The following is a 20,071-nucleotide window of genomic DNA, read 5'->3' as shown; positions in this document are numbered from 1 at the left end:
CTCCTAAGCTTGCCAGTGGGATGGGATTTCAAATTGCTTGGAAAAGGGGTGTAAACATCTCAGCCCAGCTCCATAATGCGGCACTGCATGGTTGATGTTTTTTTCAAACAGGGTCCTAGTTTGCCAAATTGAGAATTCCACTCCACATACACACCCACCCACTGCAAAGCTTACAGTGGGGCATTGTGGGAGAAATCAAGGTTGTGTTGACACGATGAGCCAAAACATCCAAAGACGCGAGTCCCCACTGGGTTAAGAATGTACCCGACCCAAAATTTCTATTGCAGAAGATGGATGAATGATGTCTCTGTCTTGAGTAGACAGGAAGTAGAAAGCATGGGTAAGCCAAGTAGCTAATTTGAAAACTTTTAAATGTTAAATATTTGTCGGTTTAACCAAAGGATATCACCAAAAGAAAAGGCAGGGAAAACTGTAAAAGATCTAGGTTAAAAAAAAAGAAATTTGTGGGATGAAACATTTCCTCAGTTATGCACCATTATTAATTATGTGGTTCTGTTATGTCTTGGGTTCTGCTATGATTGTCTTCCAACAAGGTTCCTGATAAGGGGTTTTGTGTGAATGAAAAATGCTTATGATTCTTTGATTTAAAAAGATATAAAAATAGATGATCGGCATCATGTGTTGTTTGGTCCTGAGACTTTCATCTCCATTAAAAAAGGGGGGGATCTCACTTCATAATTATTAAATTTGTGTCTGCCTTGCTTTCCATCAAAAATTTGCCAACATTAATATATATTTCTTTTCTTTTCCCTTGTAGGTTCTCCTCGATCTTGCCAGCTTAATATTTGAAGAGCAGCAATCTTTAGAAGTGATTTTGAAGAAGATAGCTGCCACCATAATCACCTTTATGCAGGTGCAGAAGTGCACCATTTTCATAGTGGACGAAGACAGCTCGGTAAGTACAGAACCTGACTGCTTTTCGAGGAAAGAAGATTCTTAGGCATCCCTTAGATGCCTTAGAGCCAGCACTCAGCACTGGAAGCCCATCTTTTGCAATTGCGTTCAATGACCATATGCATACAAGGAACAACAATGGACTAGATCCCTGGATTGCAGCCACTGAAAGAGCAGAGTGCAGTGGTTGTTATGCACCCTAAACTGACATCCTGCCTTGCATTTTTAATTTTTTTAATCTGTCTCCCATGTTTTCATAGTGACTGAGAACAAAAATAACAACAATAGCACACATACAATAAATCGATAAAACATAAAATCAGCACAACACATTTAAAGAAGGAACAGATTAAAAGGCCTGCGGACATAAAAAGGGTGTTTGCTTAATGCTGAAATGGCATCAAGGGTGCAGGCACCTGAGGAGAGCATTCCATGTTTTGGGTGCCACCTAGCTCATCTCACCTGGTGAGGACACCTGGAGAAGGGACTCAGAAGATCCTCTTTGGGTGTAGAGAAGAGCATATGGTCCCAGATTACAACCCATGAAGAAATTTAAGGCAGTCACATAAGAAAATGGCTATATTATCTTCAGTATTTGAGACAGTATGCCTCTGAATATCAGTTGCTGGAAGCATCTGCCTGTTGCCTTTCCATGGACATCTGGTTGGCCACTGTGAGAACAGAATGCTGGACTAGATGAGCCTTTGGTCTGATCCAACTGGGCTTTTATGTTCTTATGCCTAGTAACACGGTACCATGAGACAGTTGCAACTTGCTGCTGTCCTTGAATAAATTACTTAATTGAGTGCTATGAAATACAGATAATTCCATTTATACATACTAACTAAGCTGAAACTGTTCTCATTTTTAGGATCCATTTTCCAGTGTCTTTCACATGGAATCTGAGGAATTAGAAAATTCAAGTGAGACCCACAAAAGGTAAAAATGGATCTCAAATTACCATTGCCTCAGACACATGGGCAAGACAGAAAATGCAGTGCTTTCTGCATTCATATTGCCAGAAACATTATCTGCACAAAGCCGCAGATATGAAATAATGTACAAGAATACACCTCTTGTGCATTCCGCTAATTTCAGAGGAGCTTGTGCAGAAGATATTCCCTGAGAGTTGCACTCCTCTTTGCTCAGAAATTCAGCACTTACCAGACAGAACGGCAGTACATGTTCAGTATACTTTTCTTTTTAAAAGCTTCTTTGTTGCTTTACAAAAGGGGTTGGAAATTAGTGGCTCCATTCTACTTCTGGTGGGTGCATAGACAAAGTCCACAATGAGGAGAGTGGGATAGAGGAGATGTGAAAGAGGCTACTTGCCTTCATGAGTGAGCAAGAGGAGAAGGGATCCTATCAAGATGAAGATGGTTCATCATTTTGTTGGCTTATCTTCCCCTCTTAGTGCTGCAGTGTATTTGCCATGCAAGTTCCCACCATTGGTTGCATGATATAGTGCTAAACTAGATGCAGAGATGGTGAATTGCAAACAACAGGTAGAAGGGATTTCCTGCAGCAGTCACTCCCAAAAGAGTTATTTAGAGCAGGGTTGGCTAACCTGTGGCCCTCTAGAAGTTGTTGGACGACAATGCGCATCATCCCTGACTACTGACCATGCTGGCTGGGGCAAACATGAATTGGAGTTCAACAACATCTAGAGGGCTTTAAGTTACTCATCCAGCCCTGGTGAAAGCTCATGCTGATGCTGCTGGTGCCCAGACTATGCTTAGACTAATGGGGATTGTCTGTGTGCCACATCTGAGGGCCAGGTGGGTCAAATCTACACACTGAGTGTCCTCATAATGTCAGCCTGGAAGCAATAAAACAGGCATGTACAACAGGTAGATCATGGGGGTGTCCCAGATAGATCATGGCATGAAGTTTAATGATGGCCTTTGGCCAAACCTGCCCCCCCCCCCAAAAACGCTCAACAACCTCTGTAAACTGCCCCCCCCAAAGTTCAACCCTCCTCTAAGAAAAGCTCAACAGCTTCTGGCAATGACAGTGGGTAGATCACAGCCGGTCTTTTTATACTGTGAGTAGATCACAGTCTCTTGGGAGTTGGACATGCCTGCAATACAAGAAACAACAGACCTATGGAAAGACACGCCAAACATTTTGAAAGTTTAATTCAACTCAGTCTTTATTAAAAGCTTTTATCCAACCCATGTGGTCAGAATGTTGACCTATTTTCACTACTGAAATTGATTTAATTCTGCTGATGTTCCTGGGATTTGGGCTGCTATTCCAAGCATCCTTCCCTTGGCAATTTCCTTCAAAATCAATGGGCATGTCACTTAATTCTGTAGATTAGAACTAGATTGAGTAGTATGTGACATAGAAATTTATCTTACAGAGAGGGTTACAGACCACAGCTTTCTAGAAGGGCACAATATCCAAGTCATCACATTTGCCTAATAAAATACATGCAGAGCTCTTAACTAGGAATCTTGGCACAGAGTCTTTGCAGATGCTGCACTAAACAAGGTGGTCCAAGCGGAAAACAGCCCCTAATGCCAGGCTTTTGAAGAACAAGGCATAGTCTCTGGCAAGTTTGTTCGGAGATGTTTTGAAATTGTTTGTAAACATGTTTTCAAATGTATCTCCTTAACCACAAAAGATCCCCAAAAGCTTCACTTCTAGAGCACATGGAGCTCTTTCCACTCCCCAATGTACAGCATTATGCATGGCTCTTCAGATTGCATGAATTTAAAACAGAAGGTGATCGGGTCAATGCAAAAGTCTTCTGAGTATGTACAGAAAAAGACTGAGTCTTCAGCAAAGAGCGTGGCAACAGTGGGAGGGGAGGGAATATAATGTAATTACTACTTGGGAAAGATTTATTTTGTGTCTGATTGGAAGAAGGAAATGTTATATCACAGTACAGCAAATGCAATGCAAGACATGTGCATTCAGCTCTGAAAAGCATCTTTTAACATGAACTTTCAAAAGTGTTGAGAACATTCATAAGGGTTCCATCTGCTCTGTGTTATTTGTGAAGCAAATTTGTTTTTGTTTTACAAACATGCCAAAATTCCAAGTGCAAATGATTAAATATGATTTTAGAAACACCTCTCTCTTCTTGCATGCTTTTGATTCTTCAACATTAGTTCCCTTATATTTTCTTTCCTTTGATACACATTATGTTTGATGTTTTTCTATTTTTTTTAAAAAAAACCTGTAGCACCTCATGATCTTTCTGTTGTTTCCCTTTGAACATCCCTCATTGATTGCTCAAGACCTGCCATCCACTGTCCATGCTGCAACTCTTCTTTTTCTTTTGAAACATGGACTGCATGGGTAATCTCTTTTTTATATTGCTGCTAGCATAGAGCAGCCTTCCCTAAAGTAGTTTTTGACTCCAGCTTCCAGCAGCCCCAACTAGCATGGCCAGTAGTCAAAGATGACAAGCTGTAGTCCAGAAACACCTTGAGGGCAGACATCTTGTGGAAGTCTAGGGACGTATTAGAGAATTAAATGGTGAATGGTTGTAATAGCTGAATGGATGTAATGATAGCCCCAGAATAGTTTAGAGAAGCAGATATATGGAGAGCTCCAGTTGCTACTTTGCGGAAACAAATGAAGACATTTTTGTTCCAACACATTTTTCCAGCTGGATAAATGGGTCTTTGCCAGGAGTATCTATTTTGTATTGTTTTAGTGTTGCTTCAAACGTATCAGTTGGTGTGGTGGTTTTTTTGGCTGTTTTTATTGTACATCACCTTGAGATGATTATGTAGATGTTGATCAATAACTGAATAATGACAATGAGGAGGGTGGTGCAGAGAAATTACTCTGTTTCTTCTTGCTCCAACAGAAACTATGATACAAACCAGATTAATTATATGTATGCTCAATACGTGAAGAATACCATGGAGCCTCTTAACATTTCAGATATTCGCCAAGACAAAAGATTTCCTTGGACAGTAAGTAAATGTAAATCTAGATTTTGACCTTACCAATGGAAAATGCAGGGCTTTTTGTGCATGCAGTTCAATTACGGGAGATCTTGTGCGATGCCCCTCTAGGGTCATTCTTGCATTAAAAGGCCTTGAATAGTTTCAAGAGGCATAATCACATTAGCCCTCAGCACCTGCTTCAGTCCCCACTCTGCAGATGTCTACGTCTTTCATGGGACCATACCTGTCTAGCCTGATGGCAATTGCTCTCTGTCTGGCCCATTTTCTACCATTTTGTACCTGGTCCAGGAAGGCAAAGTTCTGATATGATTTCAGTTACAAAGACTACTGCTCACTGATGAGTTCAGGACAGATCACTTATGCACTGATTTGCTGTGTGGTGGATCATGGACTAGACTTTTTGATAGCTATCCTTTGAATTGTTTAATGGATTGTTGTTTTTCAATAGATTGGCATTCTGTGTTTTTGCCTTACAATTAATTGTTTATTGCATTGCTCTGATTAGTACTGTGTTGTGGATTTGTTGTTTTTGCTGTCCCCCCTATTACTGTTACATTTTAACAGTTTTCAGGTAAACTGCCTCAAACATTTTATGTGGAATGTCAGGATATGAGAGAACCAACGTGGTTAGGGTGTGGGATCAGTACCTGGGAAGGTAAAGGTAAAGGGACCCCTGACCATTAGGTCCAGTCGTGACCCACTCTGGGGTTGCGGCACTCATCTCGCTTTACTGGCCGAAGGAGCCGGCATACAGCTTCAGGGTCATGTGGGCAGCATGACTAAGCCGCTTCTGGCAAACCAGAGCAGCGCACGGAAACGCTGTTTACCTTCCCACCATAGCGGTACCTATTTATCTACTTGCACTTTGACATGCTTTCGAACTGCTAGGTGGGCAAGAGCTGGGACTGAGCAATGGGAGCTCACTCCGTCGTGGGGATTCGAGTCCTAGGTTCTGTGGTTTAACCCACAGCACCACCCGCCTCCCAAGTACCTGGGAAACCCAGGTTCAAATCCCCACTCCCCTTTGTAAGTCACTGGGTGACCTTGGACCAATCACTATCTCTCAACTTAATGCAGCCCATCGATAAAATGGTGGTAGAAAGAACCACATGCATCACCATGAATAGCATGAGAATGTTAGAATATAAATGTAGGGAATAGACAGATGTAATTAACACTGGCAACTATAGACTAGCTTTGGTTTATTTTCTGGATCCTCCCCTTTCACTTTTACTGGGCTCTACAAATCTTTACTACTGTTGGTCTCCCAATACTGAGAGAGGCCCTACCCTTGCCAGTTAGCCATTTGAATATCTAGGGCTCTGTGTTTTGATTTTGATTTTTTTAAAAAGCATTAGCAATTTTCTACTTAGAATCTATTTGTGTAGATTATGCTGTTTAAAAAACCAACAGTATGTTACCTTGTGAAGGGGATAATTATAGGCCAGGTTTCCACCAGCTCCAGATGTTTTGGATTAAATACCCCTTCATCCCTGACCACTTACTCTGCTGGCTGGGCCTAGTGCATGTTATAGTCCAAAACCTCTGAGGGACACCATTCTGGAGATGACTATTTTAGGGTCTGCTGCTGTTTTTAAAGTTAGTTGCGAAATTGGTAAGTATTCTCATACAGTTCTTCTGAAAATTGTAATGTTGTGAATATTTGGGCATAAAGGTATCTATTATATAAGTACAGTTTATTACTGCAGAGAAAGCCTGACAACAGCTGTCAAAAGTGCAAACGTGTTTGAGTACTAAATCATGGAGGAAATCTCAATGAAAATTTCACAGTTGTGTTGATTTAGAATGTTGCTACTACTGTAATTTCCCCAACCAAAATCTGAGAGAAGTACGATTCGGCATGTTCATAAATTATCGTGCTTGTACAGTTTTATATATTACATGATTAATCTATAACATTGGTGTCGACTGATAAAGTCAGTAAGGTTTCTTTCTTTTATTAACAGAATGAAAATGCAGATAGTAAAAACCAGAATATAGAAAGTTTGCTATGCACGCCAATTAAAAACGGAAAGAAGAATAAAGTAATAGGTACAATTTATTTTTTGTGTTTCATTTCATCCACTCGGCATGATGTTTTGTGAGACTCGTGGTTCATCAGGAGATAAAATATCCTCTTGGAAGGCAATGATAGTTAACTTTCTAAGATGGATGCTAAATTCTTCTTTGCCCCTAAATTGTCCCTAAATTCACTTATACATTATAAAATGAATGCATGTCATGGTAGAATATTTGTACCCTGACCTGGAACACTTGTTCTTGGAAATAAGTTCTATTATATTATTCAATGCACTTTACTCCCAGATAAGATGCTTTGCATGAGAGTGTTTGTGGCAACGCATGTGTTTCCATGATTTCTGTAAGATAGCAAAACGAGAAAGCACCGGGTTGTATCTTCTGGCCTTGTTTGCAAAGCTCTTCCTTTTTCAAATTGCAGTAAGTATTTCCTAAAAGGGATTTGGCCTTTAATATATTTGGACGGACCTTCCACTGCATCATGGAAAAGTTTTGGAAAACATTCTATTTAGAGAACGTTTCTTGAAAATATATAGTGAAGCATTCCTACTGTAATTCTCACACTCCATTACTCACAGAAGTTTTAAATGTCATTGGTTGGAGCCATATGGGGAAGGGATCTTGTGTTTAAGGAAGTGCTGTTTTATGCTTCATGTTGCATGAGGAAAATGAAGCAAACCCAGAGATATATAATTCCACTTGCTCGAGAGCTTACATTACCTTCAGCATAAGACAAACTACTACTGTATATCGTGCTTTTTATTTATTTATTTATTTTATTGTGTTTATATCTTACGCTTCATCAAATTCATGACCCAAGGGCTGGTAACATAAGATTCTCAATAAAATTGCAGCCATCAAAAAACAGCTTAATTAAAATTAGGTAATTGTTGCCTGTTGTAATTGTTGCCTGTAGTAGGTAATTGTTGCCTGTAGTAACCCTGCCTGTTGTTAAAATACAGCAGCAGACAACACAAAGGTATACCAAGTTTCACTTCTTGCAGATCCATGCGGAACTGGTATATTTCTAACTTGTCAAAAGATAGACAATATTGGTGACAGGCAGAGTTCCACAATCAAGGTGCCACCACATAAGCAGTCCTTTCTCAAGTTCCTGCATAATGAGCTTGCATAAGAAGAAGGGCCTCTCCTACAGATCTCAGCGTGCAGGCAGGGTGATATATGAAGAGGCACTCCTTCAGATATCTGGGTCCTCAGTCATTGAGGGCTTTATAGGTCAAGAGCAACACATTGAATTTGGCAAGGTAGCATGTAATAAGCAGCCAGTGCAAATTCTTCAGAATTGGTGTCATATGTGCTCACCCCATACAACCTCCTGGCAATGTAATTCTATACGAGCTGCAGCTTATGGGCTGTGTTCAAACGTGGCCCCACAAAGAGACCACTGTGATGAGGTTATCACAGTCAAGAAATGGACATAGTTGGTTTTGTGTGGTTATCAGTGATGATCTGGGCAGTTGGGGGTCACACTTGATTCTTAAAAGCTTCCTAAAAGTGGAGAGTTAAATTAGGAATTATTCAGCGACTTGTGCTGGATCATTATATAATGACCTGACGTTAGTTTCCTTCAGTTTCAACTGCACCCTTATCTGTACAGGGAAAGCCTACCTTTCATCGTCTATGCTTTGGTAACCTCTAGATTACTACAACATGTTATGTGTGGAGCTGCCTCTGAAGACGATTCAGGAACTTCAGCTGGTTCAGGGTCCAGGTTGTTCACTGGTGCAAGATGGTTTGAGGATAGAACACCAATTCTGGCCCAACTAGTCTGCAACCAGGGCCCAATTTAAAGTGTGGGTGTTGACCTATAAAGCCTTAAATGGCTCAGGATTGCAATACTTCAAGGACCAACTCTCCCCATATGAACGAACCTGGACCCTGCAATCATAATTTGAGGCCCTTGTTTGTGTGCCTCCTCTATGAGAGGGCTGGAGAGTGGCAAAACAAGAATGGACCTTTTCTGCAGTGACTCCCCACTTGTGAAATGTTTTCTCTAGGGAGGCTCACCTGGAGCCTTCATTACATATATTCAGTTGTCGGGGGGGGGGTCTTTTCTTCTGTGATACTCTGATGAAGGGTGGTGTGTGTGTGTGTGTGTGTGTGTGTGTGTGTGTGTGTGTGTAAGCAAGCAAGCTGTTTGAATGGTTGAATTCCTTGTGAGGCTGAATCTACAGCAGAGATCAAAAACCTACAGTCACCCAGAAGTTTCTTGCCTACAACTCCCATAATCTCTTATCATTGACCATATTGGCTGGGGGCTGATGGCAGTTGGAGTCAAACAGCTTCTGGATGGCCAAAGCTTCCCCAGCTGTGATCAACATTTCCCTGCATCGGTCATCAGCACAGATTCTTGTAGAATCTCCCAGCTAGGCTGCTCTTTGGGCAAACAAAGGGGTCATATCTGAAGCATTATTAAGAAACAAAGCCTTGAGACCTACTCGAATGCAGCATGTGGTCTGAGGACTCATGAACCCCCTATGCTGTCTTTGTAGTTAATTTGATAAACAATCTGGTCCTTTTTCTCGTAAGAAAGGGCAAGCTCTGTCTGTGTACCGGTAACCTGACATTCATTACAGTTCTCTTGGCATGCTTACAAAAATCTAATTAGTTTGTAAAGGACAAGTTGTCTTTAGGGATTACATCAAACTCAAGGACTATTAATAATAGAAGTTAAGAGGAAAATTGAGATGAAAACTTGGGAAGGATAGAAAGGAATACATGTGGTTCCAGGGATGAGGAAGAACATGCCCTGTCACCTTGCTACCACCAGTGTCAGTTCCCCATGAGACCAGAATCCATTCCTTCAGTCCCCAGTGGGTTTTGTTGACTGTGCTGCACTTCTGTGAAAAACCTACTGAATATTCTGGATCTAAATCTGCAGATTAATGGAATGCAACATCTGAGTTCAGAATATGTAAGGACCGGTGGGTGAAGGGTAGGACACACAGGCTCAGATCACATGATCAAATCTGGCTTCATAAAGCCAGGATATTGATTAGCTTCAGACACTTTCGCACAGCCCCTTTGTCCATTATGTGGGGAAACAAAAAAAGAAGCCGCAGTAAATCACAGATTCCCTTTTTGCACAAGCCGGAAACCACGGTTAATGGCTTCCATAAGCCAAGATTTGGAACTTTACAACATTTCAAACTTGACTTCGGAGTGCTGGCTTGCTCATAGTTCCTGGTCCTCATGTAATGGGAGGCTGTGGTTAACTGCAGCTTTCTCATTTGTTTCCCTTCTCATGTGAAAGGAGCTGTGAAACAGGAGCTGTGTGGGGGTGGATAAAGTTCATGTGTCGCCTGATTATATGGATGCAACCATATTTTCTGGGTTAATAATAGTAATAATAATAATGTTGAAACACTGGACTAGAAAGTTAAAATTGCCAGACCTCTGCTTCTATGGATAAATAAAGCTTGTTAGTTTTCCTTTCTATCAATTGAAGTATGCACATATATATAAAGATTAGTTAACATTTCCTTTTTCTAAATGATCTAGGAGTCTGTCAACTTGCAAATAAGATGGAAGAAAATTCAGGCAAAATAAAGGCTTTCAACAGAAATGACGAGCAGTTTCTGGAAGCTTTTGTCATCTTCTGCGGCTTGGGTATCCAGAACACACAGATGTATGAAACTGTGGAAAGAGCTATGGCAAAGCAGATGGTGACATTAGAGGTGAGGCTCAATCAAGGCAGCCTTTATGTAACTCACAGCTGCTTCTTTACTCAAACTCCCTTGCCGAGTTTAAGGCAAGCCAAACTTGGCTCAGTACTCAGCACAGGGTCGCTCTCCTTTTCATTTACTGTTTGCTTCTGCATTTCCACGTGCTTGCATGACACGTGGCAGATTATTGCATATTAAGTGCTAACCTGGAATTTAGCAGTGGACACAAACATAGCCTCACCTGAACATATTGCACGCTGGTAACTGACGCTGATGGTTTATCATATTGCATAGAAAAAGGACATGGCTATGGGCACTAGGACGTCCTCTTCTTCTTCTCTGAGGTTTTCTTTGATGACTTTGGCTGAGCCCTTCAAACAAACCAATAGCTGGAGCAACAGCAAGATTACTGTAGGCTTCCTCTAACTTCATCAAACCATATCAAATATGAACGTCATCTAGTCCTAGCCTTTGAATTGGTTACTGTTAGTTTTAATTGCCGTGGTATGAAAGGAGAGCCCAGTAGCAGATCCAGGTTCACAGTTATCTTCTTCCAAAGTAACCTAGGAAGTCAGATGTTGTAGACTTTGGATCCACTTGCATCCACAGAGCAAACAGAGTCTCTGCAATATTTCTAAAATGCAGATTCTGCCATCAATTCAGTTCTGAAGGGAAAGCTCTCATGCAAATCTTTGTTTAGGTGCACTGCTTGCATTAACTTGTAGCAGCGCTCTCTTGATTAAAGTGCTTCGTTCAAATTAGTCTGGACAGCTATGTATGTTGTGCATTACGAACCCAGGTAACATAACCTTTTAAGGGAGAAAGAAAGATTATTCTCAGCTATAGGCTGAGGTTATAATTCTAATTGCACATGAGTTAAACGTGAGTCCAAAGTAAACACTAAGGTTCTTCTCTCCTTCCCTCACACTCCTGAATAATAAGTTTGAATTTGTTCATTAAATGAAAAATATTTTCTCCTAGGCTGACAAAACTTCTGCCAAGATTTTCCTGAAACAGAATTTCTTTTATGCCTGTGTTACAAACCCGTTGGCGGGGGAGCGGATTTATTATGACAACCTTGTCGAGTTTATAATTATAGCCATGTTGTAAGCTATTTGTCTTTCATATAGGGGCAGGGAAGCTTTTCAAATCCCCCCCCCCCTTTTATAAAAGAAAATAGTTCTTTGCTCACTTAAGGCCAACAACGTGATATATTTTTTCCATGCCTTGCTGCCCTCAGGAGTCCTCCATGCTGGGCAGAACTGGTAAACTGCTCATACCAGTCTCCATCCTGCATGGATGTGCCAGGAAACAAAGTACAAAAGCTATTTATGTTAAAGTTCAGAAGGGATGAATCCTAACCCCCTGATCTGTACTCCTAGAAATGGATATGGATTGGGCAGAGGTGTTCCTCAGCCTAGCTCTGCTGGTGGGCAACTCTGCTGCCATGGAAGTATTCTCCATAAATTCTGGCACTTAGGCAGCTACTGTACTAGGCTGCATACTGTGGTAGCTAGTGGTGGGCAGCATAAGACAGTGGATTCTGGCAGTGGATTCAGTGGCTCCTCTCCTGTGCTGGTCATCCTGGATCCAGGTGGATTAGTACTGCCTGGTGCTCAGAGGCCAGAACTTCCTTTGCTTTTTAACTGGTGGTGTTCCCAAATATGCCCGCGAGCATCTCTGCCACCATGAAAGCCATCTACCAAAAAGCACTGGCACTTGGGCAGCTACTGCAGTAGCAGGCATACAGTAGCCAGCGATAGCCAGCGTAAGCCCCCGAATGAAGAGGAAGAGTAGGACTGGCAATGGATCCACTGGATCCTAAGCTATCTGCATGAAAGTTACTAGGGGAGCAATCCCAACCCCTTGATTTACACTCCTGGAGGAGGGTTAGGGTTGAGCAGAGCCTCTGTTTGGCTCTGGTGGCAGGCAATTCTGCTGCCCTGCATCTGCCGGAAGCACTGGTAATTGGGACAGCTACTGCAGTAGTTGGCGTACTGCGTAGCATAAGCCCCCCAAACAGGGGGAAGAGGAGAACAGGCAAGGGATTCAGTAGATCCTAAGCCCACATACTGCCAGCTGAGAGTCCCAGTTCTCTCTGCTGTACCAGCCTGGAGTTGCTGCAGCAAACAAAGGAGAGAAAAACTGCCTCCCTCTGGCCCAGTGCAAGCGGTAGGGTTTCACATGCGGAATTAGCTCTGCCGCTCTGTTCAATCCTTCTGCTGCAGACCAGGAGGCAGGTTTCTTCTGCCCAGCAATGTTGAGAGTTAGCAATAGAAATTTAGGAAATTTGGCTGCGTAATTAGTGGAGGCCGAAAATACAACCATTTCCCAATTCCTGCTAATAGTGAAGCGTTATTTAAATTTTCAGACTGCTTTAACTTGCTTTAAAATCCTGCTTATGAAGGAACCTAGTTGGTAGAGATGTCATGCTAAATCATAGATGAGGCAAGCAATGGAAGGGAGGGAGAATTTGTGCTGGGGAGCAGAAGGATGGTACGTTCCCAAAGCTGGCTCTCAGACCTCCAATCATGGTTTGCTGGGTTCCAGCAGATATCTGCACTGCAGTAATCCTCTGCAATAATTCAGAGGCCCTCAGGAATGTGTACACAGTAGCCCATTACTTTGCTTTTATTGGTAAATCACTAATGGAAATCGCAAATCACGATATTAACGCTGTAAGTTTAGCTATTGCTGGGAGATTTTGCAGAGCATTCTGGATGCCAGAGGAAAGAGTGCTTTGAGAATTTAAATAGCTAATTTATTAGTATTAGTATAGATTTTTGCTTGCTTTTTATTAGTGTGGATGTGCATTTGTTGTTGTTTGGTCATTTAGTCGTGTCTGACTCTTCGTGACCCCATGGACCAGAGCACGCCAGGCACTTCTGTCTTCCACTGTCTTTGTCCATGGAGTTTTCTTGGCAGGGATACTGGAGTGGCTTGCCGGTTCCTGCTCCAGGTGTATGTGTGCATATGTACCTATATATAGAGCATTTTATATGTGCTTCATTTATTTTTCCTAAAGGTCCTTTCTTATCATGCTTCAGCTGCTGAAGAAGAAACAAGGGAACTTCAGGTAACAGCGGTAATGTCATTTTCCCTTCTATTATATATGTGGTGATGATCTGGGGGTTGCAAAGGCTGGTAGAACTTCAGGATTCAGAATCATGAAGGCTATTAGAAAACAGAAATGTGTCATTTTCTACCACCTTGGCCTATAGCATGAGATATGCAGATCTTCTAGAGGGATGGTAAAAGAGAAAGCTAGGATTAAGTCCAGTTCTGCTTGGGAGCTGGCAAAACACAGCTCATCTTTCTGCCCTTTCTAGGTTTAGCTAGGAGTGGCTGAATCCTTAAATTTCAGGCTAGCCTGGGTTCTCATTTTTGAAATCTTAAAATCAGTCCTCCACATTTCCACATTGGTTTGTGATTTATTCATTTTTTTAATGCCATCAAATTGATCTTCCCTTTAGTGCAAATTTCTCCTAATACGCACATATTTGTACACAGTTTTGTCAATTATACACGTTTCCCAAGCAATTTCTACTAATTTAATGTATTTCTGTATGCTATTTCCAGTAATATTCATTGTTTTCTGCATACGTTACCCCAGAAATTTTATACACTCTGCTTGGCTGGGGAACTACATTGCCAAATTTGAATAATTTTTGAAGGGTAGCTGTGTTTTCAGTTCTCGTTTCAAAAAGTGTGGATTAGATAGGTTCACCTTTAAATGTGAGCTGAATTGAATTAATATTTCCTACCCCAGTCTTCTGCACTAGTGTCTGAGCCTCAAACACAGCACGATTGCTGCTTAGGCCACACTCCCTCTATTAATCAGCACCAGTTTGTGGGTGACAATCTGGTTTAGAAACATTTGGCAAGAATTTTCTTGGGAGTACAAAATAGTTGTACCTTTGAGTTTCTTGTTAGAATATCTAATTCATGCTTACGGGTCTATCAAATTGTTGTTCACTTCCGTAGGATAAACATTTTGCAACTGAAATGTGATATTTCCAAAGGAGCACTGTAAATCAGTGGCAGGGCCAGAAACACAGGCCTGGTCTGTTTATTTCCTACTCGGCTGCTTTGTTCACGGTGGAGCCATCGACTGGGCAAAGGATCTGCCTTGAATTCCATGAGAAATAATTCTATTAATCTGACATTAACTTGGACTCCGACTCTGCCTTAGTCTACTGCATAGCAACTGAATGTAGGAGAGATGCGAAGTGTTACATAACCAAATGTCTCTAGTTCATGCACAATCATTAAAACCAGTCTTGCTGCTTTTATGGGCATTTTTAGGTGTAGAGATTACAGTGTCTGGATTATTATTTTTTCTCTTAAATTCCGCACAAATGGACACAGTTTCAATGCTAGCTTATTGTGATCTTTATGAGACAAACATAAGCCAGAAGCCAGATATTTTTTTTTTTTACCAGCAAGCCATTTCATAGCCTAAATTAGAAAAAGAAACCCACAAAATTATGGATCTTTTCCTGCAAAATGGCTTTACAGTACATTGGGAGGAGCAGGGCAGAGCCATAGATATGTTCTCCAGACACCCACATTGCTTCATCTTACCTGGGGCAAGGTGGTTGTGAGGTTCACATGCACACCAACAGAGCCAGTCCAGCAGCCCCACCTCAATGATGCCCTGCCCTGATCATTAGTAATGCAAGATTTCTTCCACAGAACTATAAACAGGTTTGTTTTTTTGACAGTTTAAATTGTATCTTTCTAAACCAAACTGTATTTGTATTTGCAAAGGTGTTTTTCTCCGTGTGTGTGTGTGTGTGCGTGTGTGCGTGCATGCACTCTCTCTCTCTCTCTCTCACACACACACACACACACACACACACACATATATATATATATATATATATTTGCTTTCGTAGATTTTCACGGGTACAGGAATGCAGGTTTTGGTGTCCTCGGGTGTCTTCCCGTGTAAAAGTTGGGGTGTCTAGGCGACGTTTCGACGAGGTCTCACTCGTCATCTTCAGGCTGGTGCTTTCGGCTTCTTGTTACTGGAACAAGCCTGAAGATGACGAGTGAGACCTCGTCGAAACGTCGCCTAGACACCCCAACTTTTACACGGGAAGACACCCGAGGACACCAAAACCTGCATTCCTGTACCCGTGAAAATCTACGAAAGCATATATATATATATATATATATACACTACACACACCAGCCTGTGTTTCTACCTACTGATGTCTGGTCGAGGTATTTGGAAGTCACGTAGTTTTCAAGTTCACAAAGTTCACTTACTCGGCTGAAAACAAATGATTCTAGCACAAGGTTTTCCCATGCTAGTGCTTAGTTATATTTGGTAACAAATATTTGCTTTTTAGGCACATCAGGACTTTGACTCAGACCATAGATTTTCAACTAGCATGTTTCAGATGTATACCTTAAGCTCAGATTTAGTAACAAACATTAGTCATCTAGTTTATAAAAAGAACAGCAGTGTGTTTGCTTTTTTACCAAGGCTTCTGTGCGTACAAAAAGGATAGCGTGCTCTCCCCTTCTGAAACATATACTTTCCTGCAGTTAGAATTATACGTGTGTTGAGTGTTGCACTGAATGTAGGAACTTCATATTTTGCTCTGTATGATCAAATTATGATACAGTAAAATTTACTCTTATACACCTTTTTCAGACCAGAAGTGTGCACAATTTATGAATACTTATATATAAGTTGATAAGCATTAAGAAGCGATAAAGGATATAAAGATTGCTCACCTCAGATGCTGCCAATCCTAATTATTTCCCCTCTGTTATCAAAGGCTTTTTCAGGCCTTACTCATATCGAGTTGTGTAAGTGGAAGGCTGCTCATTTAGTGGGATTGTACCTAGCCATGGCCCCTGTGAAAAACAACTCTGAAAGCTCAGCAACTGTGAGCTGTTTTTGTCTTAAAAACAAATTTCTGGGCACAGCATGTGCTCAGAAGCAGCTTGCTTGCTTTTTAATTCTCAGAATACCAAAGTGTATTCTGGAATCCTCCTGCACCTGCTATATACTAAGTCTGTCTTCCAGCAACACTTTATTCTATCTCTCTAATGTTCCTTACCTCTTAATTTTCACATTTTATGTGATATTTCACCCAATGATCACTTTGGCCATGCAGACTGCAGCAGATGGAAGGTCACAAATTTCCCATTCCTGCTTTAACTAGAGACTTTTACTTCTGAGCATGTTGCTCTTCTCTTACTAAGGTAGAGGGAAATGGCTTATTATTGTACGGAATAGAACTACAGATAATTGGAACATGGTGCAACATTTTACAAACTGGTGTTGTGTCTTGTGCAATGGACAACAACCCTGCATTTTATTGCACTTGGGGGTTACAGCCTCATATTGTACTTTATTACTATTATTATTATTATTATTATTATTATTATTATTATTATTATTATATTGAAAGAAGCTTTAATTCCATGTTACTTTATTGTTCTCTCCATTTTTCCCTTCTGTTTCATTTCAGGCTGCTGTTGTGCCATCTGCACAATCTCTCAAGCTCACCGACTTCTACTTCAGTGACTTTGAGCTGTCAGATATGGAAACCTCCCTGTGTACAATTCGGATGTTCACTGATCTTAACCTTGTGCAGAATTTCCAAATGAAACACGAGGTGAGAACCTTGTGGGGCATGGAGCATGGCCATTTATGGATCACACATTTTCTACATCATAACATTCTTCAACGTAAACATGCACACAAAAGATTGGGTATAGAAACTGAATAATAAGTTTTAAAGCATCTGTTGGAAAACCACATATCATCATGACTAAGACGGCATTGGTCCAATTTTCGGTAGATTGGTCTTACATCCCCACATTTGGTGACAGCAGTTGAGTAGGAATATTTGCTCTTAACTGTACCTTAAGTTCACCAGAATAGCTGCATACAACTGCTTGAACCTGTGTGCTACAGATTCCTTTCTGTTGATGAATTCCTATTCCTTTCTGTTGACAAATTCCTTTCTGTTGATGGGTGATGACACTATGACCAAATGCAAAATATGTTTATCTTTCCAAAGATTACACAGATAAATGCAGAGACTGAGCAGTACAGGTTATACCTGCGAAACATGGTTTTACAACCTGTTCCAAAACTCTAAGAATTTTAATTGCATTCAGTCTTGAACAAAGTGTTTATTATTTGTTTGGTTCTGTAACAGCTTGCCCTTCCTCCCAAAGGAGCCCAGGGCAGCAAACACATCTGTGATGATGAATACAATTAAAAATAAAATGAAAACATATATAAAAACTATTGAAAGCCTCTAAGCACAATTAAACTCTTAAAACAAATTTAAAAACAGATGGAACCTAACCATGTATCTTGAGAGGCCTTCAGCAAGCTGCAATAGAGTGTCTTCAATACAATCTTCAAGTTATCAACCATATAAAATGTCTTCCACAAGGGTTGAAAATAGATCGCTGCTTGCTGCACCGCTACTGCTTAAGAATGGTTCTCATGGTAATTAGAACCATATAATGAATCAGAGACTTTCAGCACCTGGCTAGCCCAGTCTTGCCTGTCCTCAACACCATTTTCATCCTTGGGTAACAATGTATGTTTTAAAGGACTTTTGATTTTACTTTGATTTTTCCTTCAGAGAGCCCCAGAGTTCAAGTGATGAAATATGTTCCCAAGACAGCAAAAATTGTATAACTACACACACCCACACCCGCGCTTTTCTTGTTCTTTTGGGTTAAAATATATCTGTTTCCAATTCAGTTCTATCAAGCCTGTAAGGAAGCCAGATGGGAAATGGGCTGGAGTGCTGATAAATGAAATTTTGTGCTCTTGTCAGTGAAAACAGTGGAATATACTGTACCTTTAACTGAATTTTGTGTGTGTGTGTTTGGTTTTTTTAAGGTCCTTTGCAGATGGATTTTGAGCGTGAGGAAAAATTACCGGAAAAATGTTGCGTATCATAATTGGAGGCATGCTTTCAACACTGCCCAGTGCATGTTTGCTGCTTTGAAGTCAGGGAAAATCCAGGTATGCTTGGATTTATATGCATGGAATATATATATATATATATATATATATATATATATATATATATATATATATATATATATATATTGCAACAAGTATATATTATGCTCACAAATCCTATTCCTTTCTACCAAAATTAGTGTGTCAATCTTGGGCCCCATATGCTTCAAATAATCCACTTTCAGGTTTTGCTTCCAGCAGGGCTCTTCTCATGTAAAGGAAGTGTGTGTGTGTGTGTGTGTGTGTGTGTGTGTAATTGTATTGTTTTGTTATGTTATAATTATTATTATCAGAGAGTTTCCAGAAGGTGTGGGAAATCAGGATACACGTATAATGCATTGCCAAATCCAGGGTTTTTTAGCAAACGTAGAAATATATTCTCCTGCATTTCATGTTGCCTTCAGAGCAAGCTTACAGACGTTGAGGTGCTTTCTCTGCTGATCGCAGCACTGAGCCATGACCTGGACCACAGAGGTGTGAACAACTCTTACATACAGAGGTAAGTAAAGGGGGGGGGGTTAAAAGAGAGGAGATTGAGTTTTTAAGGGATTGTTTATTCGAATCATTTTTTATCATGTTCTTCACCAAAAATAAGTCTCCCAGAGCAGCTTAAAAATGACATTGATAGTACAGTCCTTGCCCTCACACGCAATCTTGCAATCTTAAAGACATGACACTAAAGGAAAAGCAAGGAGGAGGGAGGAGGAAGAATGAAAAATTGGTCACTACTTCTAGGTTCCAGATTTTTTTCCAGCTGGAATGTAGTTAACAAGGCAGCACAGTGGTTTCCCTGTAGTTTATGTACATAACTGCTGCATTTGAAACTTTCTCCCAAAAGATGTTGTATGGTGGTAGGAATGATGTCCCATATTTAACTAACCTGGCCTGCTAGCGGAAGCCAGTTGCAAAGGCTCCTGCTAGTACAATGCTGGTGTCTTCACTCTTCCTGCCACACGCTTCCCCCAAATCCACTCTGGTAGGTCAGGAGAATCCTCAAAACAGTGTGCAGGATAGGAGAGGGGGACTGGTCTGTCTGGCAAGCAGACATGCTTACACTGATGGAACAGTCAGAAGAGAGAAACATTGAATTCTTACAAAAACTTCCATTCAAATTAGGTCCTAGAATGTAGGTGAAATTCAGCTCTTCGTTCTGTTCTCTCTTTCCCATTTCTATTCTTTTTTCACAAACATCCAACAACCTACAGATTTGCAGTGGCTTGAACCAGTTGGCTATTTTTTACTTTATTTGTTTAAGAATGAATTCTTTCCTGGGGGTGGGGGGAGACCTCTGGAGATGCATCATACCCATTCCAAAAAATGTCCTGGGAAAATGTTGCTGACAATGAAGCCTGATGTTCATGAACACCACAAAACAAGAGAGCATTACGTTTCCATAACATTCCCTTTTCAGACTAAAAATGGTTCTAGGGATATTTTTTTTTAATCCCTCAGGCTAGTGAAGGATAGATTAAAATGGGGATTAATGTTGT

The 20,071-nt window shown here is 40.8% G+C and overlaps 1 protein-coding gene across 10 annotated transcripts in view; it reads left to right on the top strand.

Moving 5' to 3' along the window:
* PDE5A (phosphodiesterase 5A) overlaps window positions 1-20,071 on the top strand; it is an 86,358-nt gene that overhangs the window by 50,319 nt on the left and 15,968 nt on the right. For 8 of the 10 annotated variants that reach the window (XM_081924918.1, XM_081924913.1, XM_081924912.1 and 5 more), the window contains exons 6-14: window positions 779-916; window positions 1,787-1,854; window positions 4,742-4,850; window positions 6,812-6,896; window positions 10,404-10,579; window positions 13,593-13,652; window positions 17,059-17,205; window positions 18,456-18,581; window positions 18,986-19,080. In XM_081924918.1, coding sequence (XP_081781044.1) covers window positions 779-916; window positions 1,787-1,854; window positions 4,742-4,850; window positions 6,812-6,896; window positions 10,404-10,579; window positions 13,593-13,652; window positions 17,059-17,205; window positions 18,456-18,581; window positions 18,986-19,080 — 1,004 coding nt within the window. The remainder of the gene's footprint in view (window positions 1-778; window positions 917-1,786; window positions 1,855-4,741; window positions 4,851-6,811; window positions 6,897-10,403; window positions 10,580-13,592; window positions 13,653-17,058; window positions 17,206-18,455; window positions 18,582-18,985; window positions 19,081-20,071) is intronic. The other 2 variants (XM_081924915.1, XM_081924914.1) reach the window with 1 other exon arrangement.

This window comes from Podarcis melisellensis, assembly GCF_964234715.1.
Source record: "Podarcis melisellensis genome assembly, chromosome: 9".
Taxonomy (NCBI): domain Eukaryota; kingdom Metazoa; phylum Chordata; class Lepidosauria; order Squamata; family Lacertidae; genus Podarcis; species Podarcis melisellensis.
This window is presented reverse-complemented; position numbering and strand designations above follow the sequence as displayed.